Raw genomic sequence first — 19,884 nt, 5'->3', positions numbered from 1 at the left:
CTTTTCAGAAACTTCTTATCTTGAAGAAGTCCCAACAGTTCATTTTTGCTTTTGTTTCCCTTGCCTATGGAGATGTGTCTAATAAGAAGTAGCTATGGCCAAAGTCAAAGAAGTTGGTGCCTGTGTTCTCCTCTAGGATTTTGATGGTTTCCTTTCGCACATTTAGGTCTTTCACCATCTTTTTTTTTTAATTTTTTTTTTTTAACGTTTATTTATTTTTGAGACAGAGAGAGACAGAGCATGAACGGGGGAGGGTCAGAGAGAGGGAGACACAGAATCTGAAACAGGCTCCAGGCTCTGAGCCGTCAGCACAGAGCCCGACGTGGGGCTCGAACTCATGGACCGCGAGATTGTGACCTGAGCCGAAGTCGGCCGCTTAACCAACTGAGCCACCCAGGCGCCCCAGGTCTTTCACCATCTTGAGTTTGTTTTTGTGAATGGTATAAAAAAGGGGTTCTGTTTCATTCTTATGCATGTTGCTGTCTAGTTTTCCCAATACCATTTGGAAAAAGACTGACTTTTTTCCATTGGATATTCTTTATTGCCTCATCAAAGATTTGTTGACCATATACTTGTGGGTCTATTTCTGTGTTCTCTATTCTGTTCCCTTGATCTATGTGTCTATTTTTGTGCCAGTACCATACTGTCTTTATGATTACAGCTTTGTAATACAGCTTGAAGTCTGGAGTAGTGATGCCTCCCACTTTTCTTTTTCAGTATTGATGTAGCTATTCAAGGTTTCTGGTTCCGTACAAATTTTAGAATTATTTGTTCTAGCTTTGTGAAGAATGCTGGTGTTATGTTGATAGAGACTGCATTGAATGCATAGATTGCTTTGGGTAGTATAGACATTTTAACAATATTTGTTCTTCCAATCCATAGCATGGAATGTTTTTCCTTTTCTTTGTGTCTTCTTCAATTTCTTTCATAAGTGTTTCGTAAGTGTAGTTTTCAGACTAAAGATCTACCTGTTTGGTTAGGAATATTCTTAGGTATCTTATAGTTTTTGGTACAGTTGTAAATGGGATAGAGGGATGCCTCAGTGGCTCAGTTGGTTAAGTGTCTGACTTCATCTCGGGTCTGGTCTTACAGTGTGTGAGTTCAAGCCCCACATTGGACTTCACGTTGATGGTGTGGAGTCTGCATGGGATTCTCTCTCCCACTCTCTGTCCTTTCCCCACTCGCATGCCCTTTTTCAAATAACTAATCTTTAAAAAAGTGAATGGGATCGATTCCTTGGTTTCTGTTTCTGCTGCTTCGTTACTGGTGTATAGAAATGCAGCAGTTTCTATATGTTGCTTTTATATCCTGCGACTCTGCTGAATTCATGTGCCAGTTCTAGAAGTTTTTTGATGGAGTCTTTTGCATTTTCCATGTAGAGTACCATGGCATCTGTGAAGAGTAGAAGTTTGACTTTTTCTTTGCCAATTTTATACATTAGTATGTTGATGAGTACTTAAGATTGTTTCCATATCTTGGCTGTTATAAATAATGCAGCAATGAACATGGGAATATATGTATATTGTTGAATTATTGGTTTTGGTTTTTTGAGTCAGTACCCAGAAGTGCAGTTACTGGCTTATATGGTATTAATATTAATTTTGGGGGGAACTATCCATATTGCTTCCTTATTGGCTGTACCAATTTACCCTCCCACCAGTAAGACACAAGAGTTCCTTTTGTCCACATCCTCACTAAGACTTGTTATTTCTTGTCGTTAGACACTAGCCATTCTGACAAGGGTGAGGTGATTATGTTATTGTGGTTTTGATTTGCATTTCCCTGATGATGAGTGATGCTGACCATCTTTCCATGTGTCTGTTGGCCATCTGCAAGTCTTCTCTGGGAGAATGTCTATTTAGGTCTTCTGTCCAGCTTTAAATTGGATTTCTTTTGGTGTTGAGTTATATGAATTCTTTATATTTTTAAAATACTAACCCCTTATTGGATATATCTTTTATAAATATTTCCTCCCATTCAGTAGGTTGCCTTTTTGTTTTGTTGATGGCTTCACTGTGCAAAAGCTTTTTTGATGTAGTCCCAATTGTTTATTTTTTGTTTTTATTTTTGCTTCCCTTGCCTGAGGAGACAGATCCAGAAAAATATTGCTAAGGCTGATGTCCAAGGCCAAATTTACTTCCTGTGTTTTCTTTTCAGAGTTTTATGGTTTCAGGTTTTATATTTGGCCTTTAATACATTTTGAGCTAATTTTTGTATACGGTAGAAAAAGTGGTCCAGTTCTCAATAAGTTCATCCAGTCTTCACTCAAGTCTGGTGAACATCCTTATGAGCATTAGTTTGAACTCTTTATCAGGTAGATTGCTTTCTTCCATTTTGTTTAGTTCTTTTTCTGAGGTTTTGTCCTAACTCTTTCATTTTGGGACATATTCATCCTTTGTCTCCTCATTTTGTCTGACCTGAGTTTATTTGTGTGTATTAGGTAGTTGAGCTACGTTTCCTGATTTTTTCTGATCTACATAGTGACCTTATGTAGAAGGTGTCCTTCAGGGCCCAGTAGTGCAGTCCCTCCCAGTCACCAGAACCAGACCCAGAAGTGTCCCCTGTGTGAGCCATATGCACCCTGTTATTGTGATTGAGCCACAGTTGATCTGGGAATGCTGTTTGGGTGGGGCTGCCTCCCCTTCTCTGATGCAAGAGTCATTTTGGAGGGGTAGTTGTCTGGCCTAGGCTCCCCACCAGGTGTGGCAGGGTGGTTGTCACTTTGGGGAGACATCAGCCCTGGCTGAGGCTGCTCACCAGGAATGGTGGAGTAGGAGTCACTTCATCGGGGCACCTACAGGAGCAGGTAAGTTGGGTGAGGTGAGTCCACAGGGGAACCCTGCTGCAGGGCAAGGGGTGCTAGCAAGATAGATACAGAGTATCAGGCTGAAGGAGAGCAAGAAGATGGTACTCGCTAGCACTTCTATTCCCAGAGAAAGCTTCTACAGATTCCTGCCCCTCCAGCACGCACCCTAAAATTAGTCAGTAAATCTCTTTCAGATATAAATAAACCCCGGTGCTTTTCAAACTGCTATTTCTGTGCTGGGTCTCTGACCAAGTGATGAAGTGTGCTGGTCCCTTGCAGAGCAAAGTCTTAATTCCCTGTAGCCATCTGACTCTCCTGGAGTAAAGTCTTGCTGGTTTTCTTTTTTTTTTTTTGGATTTATTTATTTATTTATTTTTATATGAAATTTATTGACAAATTGGTTTCCATAGAACACCCAGTGCTCATCCCAAAAGGTGCCCTCCTCAATACCCATCACCCACCCTCTCCTCCCTCCCACCCCCCATCAACCCTCAGTTTGTTCTCAGTTTTTAACAGTCTCTTATGCTTTGGCTCTCTCCCACTCTAACCTCTTTTTTTTTTTTTTCCCTTCCCTTCCCCCATGGGTTCCTGTTAAGTTTCTCAGGATCCACATAAGAGTGAAACCATATGATATCTGTCTTTCTCTGTATGGCTTATTTCACTTAGCATCACACTCTCCAGTTCCATCCACGTTGCTACAAAAGGCCATATTTCATTTTTTCTCATTGCCACGTAGAATTCCATTGTGTGTATAAACCACAATTTCTTTATCCATTCATCAGTTGATGGACATTTAGGCTCTTTCCATCATTTGGCTATTGTTGAGAGTGCTGCTATGAACATTGGGGTACAAGTGGCCCTATGCATCAGTACTCCTGTATCCCTTGGATAAATTCCTAGCAGTGCTATTGCTGGGTCATAGGGTAGGTCTATTTTTAATTTTCTGAGGAACCTCCACACTGCTTTCCAGAGTGGCTGCACCAATTTGCATTCCCACCAACAGTGCAAGAGGGTTCCCGTTTCTCCACATCCTCGCCAACACCTATAGTCTCCTGATTTGTTCATTTTGGCCACTCTGACTGGCGTGAGGTGATACCTGAGTGTGGTTTTGATTTGTATTTCCCTGATAAGGAATGACGCTGAACATCTTTTCATGTGCCTGTTGGCCATCCGGATGTCTTCTTTAGAGAAGTGTCTATTCATGTTTTCTGCCCATTTCTTCACTGGGTTATTTGTTTTTCGGGTGTGGAGTTTGGTGAGCTCTTTATAGATTTTGGATACTAGCCCTTTGTCCGATATGTCATTTGCGAATATCTTTTCCCATTCCGTTGGTTGCCTTCTAGTTTTGTTGGTTGTTTCCTTTGCTGTGCAGAAGCTTTTTATCTTCATAAGGTCCCAGTAGTTCATTTTTGCTTTTAATTCCCTTGCCTTTGGGGATGTTCTTGCTGGTTTTCAAAGCTGCTGGAATTAAGCCCCGCTTACTTTCAAAGCCAGATGTTATAGGAACTCATCTTTCTACCACACATACCAAGGGCCTGGGGTACTTGATGTGGGGCTTGATCCCCTTGGTCCTCAGGGTGGATCTCTGTACCTGGAATATCCCTCCTGCTTGTAGGTTGTTGTGCTGGGGGTGTGGTACCCGACTATGTCTCTACTCCCCCTACCATTCCCGTTTTGACTGCTACTTTATGTCTTTAGCTATAGTCAATCTGTCCTGTTAATCTTCAGGTTATCTTCAGAGTGAATTGTATTACATGTAGCTGTTGCCTCCATGTATACATGTGAGGAGGTAAGCTTAGGATCCTTCTACCATCTTCCTAGTCCATTATTGATGAGAATTTAGGTTCTTCCAGTTTTGTGCTATTAAATACAGTGCTTGCAATGAATGTCCTTTTACTATGCTATTTTGCACATGTGTAAACATGTATATCTCTGTGGAACTTCTTAGTGTTTAAATGATGTATGCATTTTAAATTTTGATAGATAATGTCTTATATAGAGGCAATAACCATTTATATACCTGTGTATACAATAAACAGAAGAGATAATGTATTAAAATACAGTGAGTGTGCAAGTTAGCCAAATCCAGAATGTGGGGAGCTCTGGAAGGCAAATACTTAGTTTCTTCAATAACTTAATAAAAAGGGGGGAGGGAGGAAGGAAGCTACAGAAAAAGATTTAAAGGACATATCAATAACTGTAGTATATGGACCTTCCTTGGAGCCTAACTCTAAGGACCCAAAGGAATGCTGTGTGAAAACGTATGTATATAACCGTATATATGCCATATAACGTATGGCAGTGCCTGTTTTCCCATACCCATGGCAGCACTAATTATCCCAAAAGGTATGAAATGATCTTTTGTTATGCTGTGAAAACACTCATTTCTCTCATATTGAGAGGTGTTGAGTATGTTTACTTATGTTTAGAGGACATTTGTATTTCCTTTTCTCTGACCTGTCCAAGTTCTTTGCCCATTTTCTATTAGCTCATTGGTTTTTCTCTAATTACTTTAAAATATCTCACTTCTGTCTATATTTGAAAGAAATTAGCAGATGGTCTATGATAGTGGTTCTCAAAGTGTGGTTCTTGGACTAGCAGCATCAATATTCCTTATAAGAAATGCAAATTCTCATGTCTTAACCAGGACCTGATATCAGAAATTTGTGGTTTAACTTGGGGTGCCTGGTTGTCAATATGTCCTTTAAATCTTTTTCTGTAGCTTCCATCCTCCCTCCCCCTTTTTATTCTTAAGTTATTTGTTGAAGAAACTATTCACCTTCCAGAGCTCCCCACATTCTGGATTTGGCCAACTTGCACACTCATTGTATTTTAATACATTCTCTCTTCCCTTTATTGTATAAACTGATAAGTAGGTCTAGAGATTTGACGAGATGCAGTTACAAATTTTAACCAAGAATATTTCCTAGATGGTAACGTGTATCCCTGTTTGGTGGTATCTAATGTGTATTCTCTTTTTTAAATCATTTTAGCAGCCATTGATGGTTATTATCTACTTCACTGTTTCTCAACCTTTTTTGAATTGTTTTCCTAATGAGAATTTTTAGATATTTCTCCCCAGATTATACCCCCTTCATGTGAAATTTTAACACCACAAAAAGTACATCTCTGTCTTTGTATTTTGGCCCATTAGAGAGCCACAAACCATTATGCTATTTAAAATTTTCATTCCTAAGGACTAATTTTTAGCCCCCTTGGGAACCTTCTTACACTCTTGGTGGGAATGCAAACTGGTGCAGCCACTGTAGAAAACAGTATGGCATTTCCTCAAAAAGTTAAAAATAGAACTACCCTATGACCCAGCAATTGTACTACTAGGTATTTATCCAAAGGATACAAAAATACTGATTTGAAGGGACACGTGCACTCCAATGTCTGTAGCAGCACTATCAACAATAGGCAAATTATGGAAAGAGCCAAAATGTTCATCTGATAAATGGATAGAGAAGATATGGTATATACACGAACGTGTGTGCGCGCACACCAATATTATTCAGCTATCAAAAGGAATGAAATCTTGCCATTTGCAATGATGTGGGTGGAGCTAGAGTGCATTATGTGAAGCAAAACAAGTCAGAGAAAGACAAATACCACATGATTTCACTCATGTGGAATTTAAGAAAAAAAAAAACAGATGAACATAGAGGAAGGAGGAAAAAAGGGAAAAAAGAGAGGGAGGCAAACCATAAGAGACCCTTAACTATAGAGAACAAACTGAGGGTTGCTGGAGGGGAGGTGGGCAGAGGAAGGCAGAGGATGCCAGTGCTTAGTGGGCACTAAGGGCACTTGTGAAGAGCACTCGGTGTTACATGTAAGTGAAGAATTATTAAATTCTACCCCTGAAACCAGTATTACACTATATATTAACTAACTAGAATTTAAAAGCTTGAAACAAATAAAAAATAATCACTTTTAGTCCCTTTGGGGCAGTATTGCACCTGTCAAAAATCCACGACCTAGATCTTTTATTAAGAGTTTCATATATGGTATTTTAACTTCATCACTCATAGTCGTTAGTTAGGTATCCTATCTCTATAAAAAGAATTTCTCCTCATCAATTATTTGGTTATTTTGGGTATAATTTGTACAAGAAAACAGGAAAGTGCTTAATTCTTTCTCATTTACTAGTTTAAAACATTGTTGGTTCCCTGGAATCCTTTGTGTAATCTATTCACATTTCTTATCATTTTTTGTAGGATTGTAGATTATTTCCTCCTTTATAGTTAGCAGTTTTTTATATGTTATAGATATTAACTGTTTCTGATGTAAGTTGAAAATAATTTTCACCAATTTGTTACTTGCTTTTTACTTTGCTTAGGTTTTTTGCCACACAAATGGTTTTTTTTTTTTTTTGTTATTTTATGAACTGAACAATATTTTCTTTTGTGATTTCTGAGTTTTCTACCATCGAGAAATCTGCAAAGTTAAAAAAGTTTTCAGTATATGCTTCTGTGTTTTAATGGCTTTATTTTGTATGTTTAACTGCTAACCTGTGTAAAATTTACTTCAGTATAAGAAATAAAGTGGAATATGCAACCTAATCTTTCTAGATAACAGTGTTAATCCATCCTGTTTTTTACTGTCATTGCGCTACTCAGTTCTCTGTGGATGGGAAATGCCATAGCTCTGTGTCCACCTGAAAATTTAGTGTGGGATTACACTTACCCATGTGCTTTGTTAGGAACTATCTTATAATTCATTTTAGGAGAACTGCTATTACCAGTTGCATAGCTGTTGGAAAAAAGGCAGCTTGTCCTTTAGAAGTAATTGCTCAGTCTTCGGTTTCTGTTTTGTTGGGGAAGTTATTGGGAAGGATCTCTTGCATTGAAAACAATTAAATGTTGGTTAAAATGTAAAATCTTCAAGGAATAGTCAAGATATTAAAGAACTATTATCCAAATTGTGAAAGAAAATGGGAATTTAGGAGCACAAGCAGGCCAATGCCACTTTGCCTTGAGGGCATTTGTCTTCTTTTGACTGAACTTGACCTTTGTAGCTTTCTCCTAGGGCATGGGGGCAGATGTCAAGACCCAGGGCCCGTTCAAAAAGAATGAAATCTTGCCATTTGCAATGATGTGGATGGAGCTAGAATGTTTTATGCTAAGTGAAATAAGTTAGAGAAAGACAGATCCCATATGATTTCACTCATATACGGAATTTAAGAAACAAAACATTATGAACATAGGGGAAGGGAAGGCAAAATAAGATAAAAACAGGAGGCAAACCATAAGAGGTTCGTAAATACAGAGAATAAACTGAGGGTTGCTGGAGAGGTGGTGGGTAGAGGGATGGGCTAAATGGGTGATGGGCATTAAGGAGGACACTTGTTGGCATGAACACTGGGTGTTATATATAAGGGATGAATCACTAGGTTCTACTCCTGAAACCAATACTACACTGTATGTTAACTAACTTGAGTTTAAATAAATACATTTAAAAAAAGAAAAAGAAAAAAAACCTCAAGGCACACCCATGGAATGTAGGCCAGCATACTCTGCTAAAACACCCCTGAAAAAAATACCCCTGTAATTTGTGTGGGAATAGAGATCTTGTTTCAAGTTTTGATAGCACAGGAAGAGTAGTATAAAGCTGCTTGATGATGTTATTCAAACAACATTAGTTATTGTCAAAATAACTTTACCATGGTATAAGTTTTACATAAAATTGCTTCTTTTACATTGTAACTTTAGATTGAATTCATTAAGAAACAGCATCAAATCTTCAGTGAAAGCTAATTTCCAAAGCTGTTAAGTTTTTATAATAGTAATTGAGGGCATTTCTGGTTCTGAAAAATTTCATTCTAGACTCTGAGATCAAAATAGCATAATAATACTTTACCACTGTTAATTAAGCCATTAACTGCTGTGTGGTACAGCAAATCAGGATTTTGAGCTTCTGTTCCTGACAAAACTTCAGAACTATTGGTTCAAAACATGATTTAGTTTTTTTTGTTGTTTTGTTTGCAAAATACTTGCTAAAGGATAATATAGTGAGGGGTGCCTGGGTGGCTCAGGTTGCTCAGTTGAGCATCTGACTTTTGGTTTGGTGATTCTCACGACATGGGATCAAGCCATGCCTCCAGCTCTGCACTCAAAGCACAGATCCTGCTTGGGATATTCTCTCTCTCTCTCTCAAAATAAATAAATTAAAAAAAAAAAAAACAGTGAATAATTGTAGGCTTTTTGAACAAAACCTTACATTTTTATAGGCTTTGTAAGTTTGCCATGGCTATTTTTTTCTATCCATGTTTTTCAGCCCCATCTAATGCCACTTTACATTGTATTGGTTTAGTGCTTTTTCACTTACGTCTTTGAAAACATTCTAGCTTGTAGTTGTTCCACACCGACTAGCGACAGAAACTAATTTTTCATTGCTTCAAACTTGGCATTGACTCTTCAAATAAATAACTGAGTAGTATTGTTAACATCTGTTGACTCACCAGAATTCAGGGAAACCACTGAACATTGTTTGTCTTGTTTTTAGTTAACTGTTGGTGGTTTTTCCAACACCTTCAACTCTTTGAGAAACTCTTCTGACCTAAAAGCTAATAACCTTAAATTTATTTTCTCTGGACACATTTCTTTAGCCACTGCAATTTAAAATAATATAATTAATCCATTACCAAGAAACAGCTTTCCTTGTTGGCTAACAAGCCACTTAGAAAATTAACTTTTGTTGACATCACATTTTAATTTTTAAATTTGAATTTTTCTAATCATTGCTTTCCTGTGAGTCAAAGATACCGTGATGAGTACTTAGTCCAGTAATGTTAATCTGTATTTGTGTTTTTTTAGAGCAGCTATAGTGTTATTGCATAATACAGTGCTGTACCATCTAAATCAGTAACGATATAATTCATGCTCCACTGTGCCTTAAAAATGCAACCTGTGAAGTTCACTTTTCTCTTTTTCTTCTTGTTTTGACACAATGGGTATATGTGATTAATACACCTAGCACTGAAATTCTGTCAGCTTGTAACTCTGTCACTGCAATTTGTAGTGCATGGAAGGGGCAGTACAAAGTGATATGAACATCACATACCATCTGCCGTTCCTTTGGCAATAACTCCACTCTGCCTCTGCAGTATGAAAGCAACCATGTAAACAAAAAGTGTGGCTGTGTTTCCATAAACTTGATTTACAGACACTGAAATTTGAATTTCCTAGAATTCTCTCATATCTCAAAACGTTGTCATTTAAAATTTTTGTCCCAACCATTTAAAAATGTAAAAACCATTCTTACCTTTCCAGACTGTACAAAAACAGACAGTGGTCCCAGTTTGGCCCACAGGCTGTGGTTTGCTGACCCTTGTGGTAGAGCATAAAGTCTTTGGTAAATATAATTGTTATTGAAATACTGAAAGTTTTCCTTTGGAATCAGGAAGAAGACAGTGATGTCGACTTTCACCATTATATTTGTCACCATTATATTCAGCTGTAGACTAGAAATCTTTGTCAGCACAGTAAGGCTATATCTGTGTAATATATTTATATAAAGATATTTGGTTTGGAATGGAAGAAACAACTGTCATTTGCTGATGTTATGATTATATATGTATAAAATCAAGAAGAAAATGCAGAGAAATTATTGGAATTAAAAAGATAGTTTAACAAATTTCCTAGCTATAAAAGCAATATACAAAATCATTTTTCCTATAAAACATCAACAAATAGAATGTTTAAAAAAAAAAAAAACTGCTCAGGGGAAGAGAAGGCACACACCAGTCTGGCTGTGGCCCCAGCGGTGGGCTGGGGCAGACATCAGGTCTGACTGCGGCCCTGCCCACCAACGCAAGTTATTCAAGACAGCACAGGGGAAGTGCCCTGCAGTCCCGCACCACTCCAGGGACTATCCAAAATGACGAAACGGAAGAATTCCCCTCAGAAAAACGTCCAGGAAATAACAACAGCTAACGAACTGATCAAAAAGGATTTAAACAATATAACAGAAAGTGAACTTAGAATAATAGTCATAAAATTAATCGCTGGGCTTGAAAACAGCATAAAGGACAGCAGAGAATCTCTTGCTACAGAGATCAAGGGACTAAGGAACAGCCAGGAGGAGCTAAAAAATGCGATCAATGAACTGCAAAATAAAATGGAGACAACTATGGCTCGGATTGAAGAGGCAGAGGAGAGAATAGGTGAACTAGAAGATAAAATTATGGACAAAGAAGAAGCTGAGAAAAAGATAAAAAAATCCAGGAGTATGAGGGGAAAATTAGAGAACTAAGTGATGCACTAAAGAGAAATAATCTATGTATAATTGGTATTCCAGAGGAGGAAGAGAGAGGGAAAGGTGCTGAAGGTGTACTTGAAGAAATAATAGCTGAGAACTTCCCGGATCTGGGGAAGGAAAAAGGCATTGAAATCCAAGAGGCACAGAGAACTCCCTTCAGACGTAACTTGAATCGATCTTCTGCACGACATATCATAGTGAAACTGGCAAAATACAAGGATAAAGAGAAAATTCTGAAAGCAGCTAGAGATAAACGTGCTCTAACATACAAAGGGAAACCTGTAAGACTCGTGACTGATCTCTCTTTTGAAACTTGGCAGGCCAGAAAGGAATGGCAGGAGATCTTCAATGTGATGAACAGAAAAAATGTGCAGCCAAGAATCCTTTATCCAGCAAGTCTGTCATTTAGAATAGAAGGAGAGATAAAGGTCTTCCCAAACAAAAACTGAAGGAATTCGTCACCACTAAACCAGCCCTACAAGAGATCCTAAGGGGGATCCTGTGAGACAAAGTACCAGAGTCATCGCTACAAGCATGAAACCTACGGACATCACAATGACTCTAAACCCATATCTTTCTGTAATAACACTGAATGCAAATGGACTAAATGAGCCAACCAAAAGACATAGGGTATCAGAATGGATAACAAGACCCATCTATTTGCTGTCTACAAGACACTCATTTTAGACCTGAGAACACCTTCAGATTGAGAGTGAGGGGATGGAGAACTATTTATCATGCCACTGGAAGTCAAAGCTGGAGTAGCCATACTTACATCAGACAAACTAGACTTTAAATCAAAGGCTGTAACGAGAGATGAAGAAGGGCATTATATAATAATCACAGGGTCTATCCATCAGGAAGAGCTAACAGTTATAAATGTCTATGCGCCGAATACCGGAGCCCCCAAATATATGAAACAATTACTCATAAACATAAGCAACCTTATTGATAAGAATGTGGTAATTGCAAGGGACTTTAACACTCCACTTACAGAAATGGATAGATCATCTAGACACACGGTCAATAAAGAAACAAGGGCCCTGAATGATACATTGGATCAGATGGACTTGACAGATATAGTTAGAACTCTGCATCCCAAAGCAACAGAATATACTTTCTTCTCGAGTGCACATGGAACATTCTCCAAGATAGATCACATACTGGATCACAAAACAGCCCTTCATAAGTATACAAGAATTAAAATCATACCATGCATACTTTCAGACCACAGTGCGATGAAGCTTGAAATCAACCACAGGAAAAAGTCTGGAAAACCTCCAAAAGCATGGAGGTTAAAGAACACCCTACTAAAGAATGAATGGGTCAACCAGGCAATTAGAGAAGAAATTTAAAAATATATGGAAACAAATGAAAATGAAAATACAGCAATCCAAATGCTTTGGGATGCAGCGAAGGCAGTCCTGAGAGGAAAATACATTGCAATCCAGGCCTATCTCAAGAAACAAGAAAATCCCAAATACAAAATCTAACAGCACACCTAAAGGAAATAGAAGCAGAACAGCAAAGGCAGCCTAAACCCAGCAGAAGAAGAGAAATAATAAAGATCAGAGCAGAAATAAACAATATAGAATCTAAAAAAACTGTAGAGCAGATCAACGAAACCAAGAGTTGGTTTTTTGAAAAAATAAACAAAATTGATAAATCTCTATCCAGGCTTCTCAAAAAGAAAAGGGAGATGACCCAAACAGATAAAATCATAAATGAAAATGGAATTATTACAACCAATCCCTCAGAGATACAAGCAATTATCAGGGAATACTATGAAAAATTATATGCCAACAAACTGGACAACCTGGAAGAAATGGACAAATTCCTAAACACCCACACGCTTCCAAAACTCAATCAGGAGGAAATAGAAAGCTTGAACAGACCCATAACCAGCAAAGAAATTGAATCAGTCATCAAAAATCTCCCAACAAATAAGAGTCCAGGACCAGATGGCTTCCCAGGGGAGTTCTACTAGACGTTTAAAGCAGAGATAATACCTATCCTTCTCAAGCTATTCCAAAAAATAGAAAGGGAAGGAAAACTTCCAGACTCATTCTATGAAGCCAGTATTACTTTGATTCCTAAACCAGACAGAGACCCAGTGGAAAAAGAGAACTACAGGCCAATATCTCTGATGAATATGGATGCAAAAATTCTCAGTAAGATACTAGGAAACCAAATTCAACAGCATATAAAAAGAAATATTCACCATGATCAAGTGGGATTCATTCCTGGGATGCAGGGCTGGTTCAACATTCGCAAATCAATCAGTGTGATACATCACATTAATAAAAGAAAAGATAAGAACCATATGATCCTGTCAGTCGATGCAGAAAAGGCCTTTGGTAAAATTCAGCAACGTTTCTTTTTTTTTTTTTTTTAATTTTTTTTTTTTCAACGTTTATTTTATTTTTGGGACAGAGAGAGACAGAGCATGAACGGGGGAGGAGCAGAGAGAGAGGGAGACACAGAATCGGAAACAGGCTCCAGGCTCCGAGCCATCAGCCCAGAGCCCGACGCGGGGCTCGAACTCACGGACCGCGAGATCGTGACCTGGTTGAAGTCGGACGCTTAACCGACTGCGCCACCCAGGCGCCCCAACGTTTCTTAATAAAAACCCTTGAGAAAGTCGGGATAGAAGGAACATACCTAAAGATCATAAAAGCCATTTATGAAAAGCCCACAGCTAACATCATCCTCAATGGGGAAAAACTGAGAGCTTTTTCCCTGAGATCAGGAACACGACAGGGATGTCCGCTCTCACCGCTGTTGTTTAACATAGTGTTGGAAGTTCTAGCATCAGCAATCAGACAACAAAAGGAAATCAAAGGCATCAAAATTGGCAAAGATGAAGTCAAGCTTTCACTTTTTGCAGATGACATGATATTATACATGGAAAATCTGATAGACTCCACCAGAAGTCTGCTAGAACTAATACATGAATTTAGCAAAGTCGCAGGATACAAAATCAATGTACAGAAATCAGTTGCATTCTTATACACTAAGAATGAAGCAACAGAAAGACAAAGAAACTGATCCCATTCACAATTGCAGCAAGAAGCATAAAATACCTAGGAATAAATCTAACCAAAGATGTACAAGATCTGTATGCTGAAAACTATAGAAAGCTTATGAAGGAAATTGAAGAAGATATAAAGAAATGGAAAAACATTCCGTGTTCATGGTTTGGAAGAATAAATATTGTCAAAATGTCAATACTACCCAAAGCTATCTACACATTCAATGCAATCCCAATCAAAATTGCAGCAGCATTCTTCTCGAAACTAGAACAAGCAATCCTAAAATTCATATGGAACCACAAAAGGCCCCGAATAGCCAAAGTAATTTTGAAGAAGAAGACCAAAGCAGGAGGCATCACAATCCCAGACTTTAGCCTCTACTACAAAGCTGTCATCATCAAGACAGCATGGTACTGGCACAAAAACAGACACATAGACCAATGGAATAGAATAGAAACCCCAGAACTAGACCCACAAACGTATGGCCAACTCATCTTTGACAAAGCAGGAAAGAACATCCAATGGAAAAAAGACAGTCTCTTTAACAAATGGTGCTGGGAGAACTGGACAGCAACATGCAGAAGATTGAAACTAGACCACTTTCTCACACCATTCACAAAAATAAACTCAAAATGGATAAAGGACCTGAATGTGAGACAGGAAACCATCAAAACCCTAGAGGAGAAAGCAGGAAAAGACCTCTCTGACCTCAGCCGTAGCAATTTCTTACTTGACACATCCCCAAAGGCAAGGGAATTAAAAGCAAAAATGAACTACTGGGACCTCATGAAGATAAAAAGCTTCTGCACAGCAAAGGAAACAACCAACAAAACTAAAAGGCAACCAACGGAATGGGAAAAGATATTTGCAAATGACATATCGGACAAAGGGCTAGTATCCAAAATCTATAACGAGCTCACCAGACTCCACACCTGAAAAACAAATAACCCAGTGAAGAAATGGGCAGACACAGAAATAGGAAGACATGCATAGACACTTCTCTAAAGAAGACATCCGGATGGCCAACAGGCACATGAAAAGATGCTCAACGTCGCTCCTCATCAGGGAAATGCAAATCAAAACCACACTCAGATATCACCTCACGCCAGTCAGAGTGGCCAAAATGAACAAATCAGGAGACTATAGGTGCTGGCGAGGATGTGGAGAAACGGGAACCCTCTTGCACTGTTGGTGGGAATGCAAATTGGTGCAGCCGCTCTGGAAAACAGTGTGGAGGTTCCTCAGAAAATTAAAAATAGACCTACCCTATGACCCAGCAATAGCACTGCTAGGAATTTACCCAAGGGATACAGGAGTACTGATGCATAGGGGCACTTGTACCCCAATGTTCATAGCAGCACTCTCAACAATAGCCAAATGATGGAAAGAGCCTAAATGTCCATCAACTGATGAATGGATAAAGAAATTGTGGTTTATATACACAATGGAATTCTACGTGGCAATGAGAAAGCATGAAATATGGCCCTTTGTAGCAACATGGATGGAACTGGAGAGTGTGATGCTAAGTGAAATAAGCCATACAGAGAAAGACAGATACCATATGTGTTCACTCTTATGTGGATCCTGAGAAACTTAACAGAAACCCATGGGGGAGGGGAAGGAAAAAAAAAAAAAGTTTAGAGTGGAAGAGAGCCAAAGCATAAGAGACTCTTAAAAACTGAGAACAAACTGAAGGTTGATGGGGGGTGGGTGATGGGTATTGAGGAGGGCACCTTTTGGGATGAGCACTGGGTGTTGTATGGAAACCAATTTGACAATAAACTTCATATATTGAAAAAAAAAAAAAACACTGCTCTAAAAACACTTAAAAAATCTAGTTTTGCTGATCTTTTCCTAACCTCTTGGGGTAGATTTCTGTTCATTAAATTGTAGCATTTGTTTTCACAATATCTGTATTTAAAGTTCCTCCTAAGTACTATTTCAGCTGAATCCCACAAGTTTTGATATGAAACATTTTATTATAACTTGAAAATATTAACTAATTTTCATTTGTATTTTTTCTTTGTCCTTTAGGTTATTTAGAAGTATAATTCTTAATTTTTCAAACAATGGCATTTTCTACTTACCCATTATAGATTTCTAACATTAGAGTCTGGAACAGACTCTGAATTTGCATAGTCTTAAATGTTACTCTTAAGTTTAAAGACTATAGGGATGCCTGGGTGGCTCAGTCGGTTAAGTGGCCGACTTCGGCTGGATCATGATCTTGCGGTTTGTGAGTTTGAGCCCCGTGTCGGGCTCTGTGCAGACCGTTCGGAGCCTGGAGCCTGCTTCGGATTCTGTGTCTCCCTCTCTCTCTGCTGCTCCCCTGCTCATGCTCTATTTCTCTCTGTCTCTCAAAAATAAATGTTTAAAAAAATTTTAAGACTATATATATAGTATATACCATATACCGCTATACCACACGCACTCACGCACCCCTTATATATACCATATGTATGTATGTGTATATGTATATATACATGTGTGGGTGTGTGTATCCCCTTTGATCAGAGTAGAAATCATCTACCTAAAATGAATGATTGGAAAAACTTGATGTCATTACAATTGGAATTCTTATCTTTTAAAATATGAACAGTATTCCTATTTTTATAAATAAGATCTCCTTCTGACAAAGCAAAGTGTTAAAATTCTAGATTCATATTACTTTCTTAAAATGAGATGATTATTTTAATCAAAATCTTTTCATAGAGTTTTTTTAAGCACATGGTGGTTAATTACTCTTTTAATTAAATGTTACAGGATATGGAGTCTAATAGATCATGCACTAATAGCAAGGTGTAATATGGAAGAACCAATTCGTTGTGCAGCTGTAAATGTAGATGGAATCCATCTTGCCCTTGGAATGAAGGATGGCTCATTCACTGTACTTAGAGTAAGGTATGATATTGGAGTAGAAATAAAAACAGTAAATTTTTTTAAGTGAGACCATATAATACTCATTGTTTTTACCCATTTCCTTTCCTCCCTCCCTTCTTATTAATATATATACACATACACACATATATATCAGATATTACTTTTATTGAATATTAAGTATATTAATAAAAATGGCTTTGTCAGAAAGTGGTTAACTCAAAAATCTTGGTTTTAGGGGTTAAGAATGTTTAGTGAATTAATGGCTAAAATTTTGAGCTACAAATTTGGGTTTTGACTTCCATTCCTTGGTAGTATTGGTTTTCAGTAATGATCCTCTGCCATTACTGGTGGGTGGGGGGTAGCCTTGGGGCAGTTAAAAATGGGTGAAATGTTTTTTGTTATTTGTAGCTTTAGTCTTTGAAAAAAAAATGCCTACTTTTTTTTTGTTTGCATCATTAGAAAAGTTGAAAGAATTTGTTAAAGCAGTTAACATCCTGTGTTGAATTGTAGTTATGGTGCATTCAACTGAATTCTATATAGCTATTAAAAACTTTGCTGTAGATCCATGTGTGTTCATAAGCATATATACTTACAGAATCCTTCTCCTTAGCCTAGTGAGTGGTAGGACCACCTTTCTAGTTGCCCAGTCCAGAAATCCTTAATTCATTTCTCTCTTTGCCTCCCTTGTGTAGTTAATCACAGAGTTCTGGAGAATCTATTTCCTGAGTAGTCTTCAAATTAATCTGCTTCCTCCCATTCTCACCATTGTACTCTTGTATGGGCTTCTGCAATCTCCTAACTGGATTGGTGCGATAGTGTCTCAGCAGGTCTCCTTACCTCCTGTTTTGCTTCTTTCAAGACTTTTTCTTATTCACTCTTCAGTTCACTGTTTTGAAACACATTTGTTTGCAGTCCTCCTCTTCCTAAAATACGATAAAAGCTTAGCACTGTCCTTAAGTGGAAGTTCATAATCCTTAACATAGCCAGTAGTGCCCATCTCCAGCCTGTTTCTTTCTACCTCAGTCTCTTTCTTTCAACTGTATGAAACATCTTTTGCTTCTTCAGGTACCTCGTGTTCTCTTGTACTTCTGTTTCTTTTTTCTTTTTGTTTTTTTTTGTTTTTTTTTTTTTTGTACTTCTCTGTTTCTCTAGACACTGACTCTTTTCTGGGACAGATTTTTACAATGAGATATGGTAAGATTTTTCTCTTGTACTGCTTTTTAAACTGTGATAAAATATGTGTAATATAAAATTTACCATCTTAACCATATTTCAAAATTCAATGGCATTAAGTACATTTACACTGTTTTGCAACCAAGAATTTGAGATGCTTGGAAAATGTCTAAGAGTTCCTCTTGTTTAGCTGGTATGCATTAAAAATAGTGATTATTTTTGTTAATTGTACATTTATTTCACCTTTCAATTATTTGCAAGTAACTGGGTGAATAAGTTCTTATTTCTAATAAGTCAGTGTTTAAGCAACTGAGTCCAACATTGCTGACAGGATCACTGGAATGGTGATTATGACTGCTGCATGCCTTTGTAGTTTAACCACAAAACTTTAACTCAATATTCTTCTTTTTTTTTTTTTTACTTTCTATAATTTATTTATTTTTATAATTTACATCCAAGTTAGTTAGCACATGGTGCAACAGTGATTTCAGAAGTAGATTCCTTAAGCCCCTTACCCATTTAGCCCATTCCCCCGCACAACCCCTCCAGCAACTCTCATTTTGTTCTCTAAGAGTCTCTTATGTTTTGTCCCCCTCCCTGTTTTTATATTATTTTTGTTTTTTTTATTATTTTGCTTCCCTTCCCTTATGTTCATCTGTTTTGTATCTTAAAAGTCTTTGTATGAGTGAAGTCATATGTCTTTTTCTAATTTCGCTTAGCATAATACCTTCTAGTCCCATCCACGTAGTTGCAAATGGCAAGATTTCATTCTTTTTGATTGCTGAGTAATACTCCATTGTATATATATACCACATCATCTTTATCCATTCATCCATTGATGGACATTTGAGCTCTTTCCATACTTTGGCTATTGTTGTAACTCAATAATCTTTGTCCTAAATTCACCTGGTCACTGTTTCTTCTTGGTTTGTGGTATATATTCTCTATACCATAAAGCAAAATTCATAAGTGTAGCTGTACTAACGTACCCTCATATTATGACTGGAGGAATATTGAATAGATTTGAATCTAACGCCCTGGTTATTATTACTATTTTTTTTTTCAGTAGGCTCCAGGCCCAGCATGGAGCCCAATGTGGGGCTTGAACTCACGACCCTGAGATCAAAACCTGAGCTGAGATCGAGAGTTGGATGCGTTTAACCAACTGAGCCATCCAAGGTTCCCCCTAATACACTGATCCTCTTTTATTTAAAAAAATTTTTTTTTATTAGAGAACGAACACCTGCATGAGAGCATGTGCACAAGAGTGCGTGGGCGAATAGGGGAGAGGGGCAGAGGGGAAGAGAGAGAATCTTAAGCAGGCTCTATGCCCAGCATGGAGCCCCATGCAAGGTTTGATCCCATGACCCTGGGATCATGACCTGAGCTGAAATCAAGAGTCGAATGCTCAACCAACTGAGCCGTGCAGGCACCCCCACACTGATTCTTAAATTGAGGTACAAGGTGATGTGCCAGCACAAAGTTACATAACTTCTAGAGCATCTCTTCCTTGTGATAAAAACTGTTACCAATTTTATATTAAAATAAACATTAATATCGTGGAATTAAATGAAAAAAGTGCAAATATTTTTAAAATTAGAAGATATATACATGTAAAACTTTGACTTATGGTGGGCTGCATGGTGTGATGCACAGCAGACTCCTCAGAGGCACTCATTCATTCTCATGAATAGTTAGGAAGACTTTAGAGGAAGAGCTTGATAAGCACAGTTA

At 37.9% G+C, this 19,884-nt stretch overlaps 1 protein-coding gene across 15 annotated transcripts in view; it reads left to right on the top strand.

The window, feature by feature from the left end:
- Positions 1-19,884, top strand: part of EML5 (EMAP like 5) — a 185,204-nt gene that overhangs the window by 46,634 nt on the left and 118,686 nt on the right. For 14 of the 15 annotated variants that reach the window (XM_023255928.2, XM_023255927.2, XM_023255926.2 and 11 more), the window contains one exon: positions 16,861-16,998. The exons of the other annotated variant lie outside the window; for it this stretch is intronic. In XM_023255928.2, the coding sequence (XP_023111696.1) occupies positions 16,861-16,998 (138 nt within the window). The remainder of the gene's footprint in view (positions 1-16,860; positions 16,999-19,884) is intronic. 15 annotated transcript variants of the gene reach the window in all.

This window comes from Felis catus, chromosome B3, assembly GCF_018350175.1.
Source record: "Felis catus isolate Fca126 chromosome B3, F.catus_Fca126_mat1.0, whole genome shotgun sequence".
Taxonomy (NCBI): Eukaryota; Metazoa; Chordata; class Mammalia; order Carnivora; family Felidae; genus Felis; species Felis catus.
Note: the sequence above shows the minus strand (reverse complement) of the source record. Positions and strands in the feature narration are given on the sequence as shown.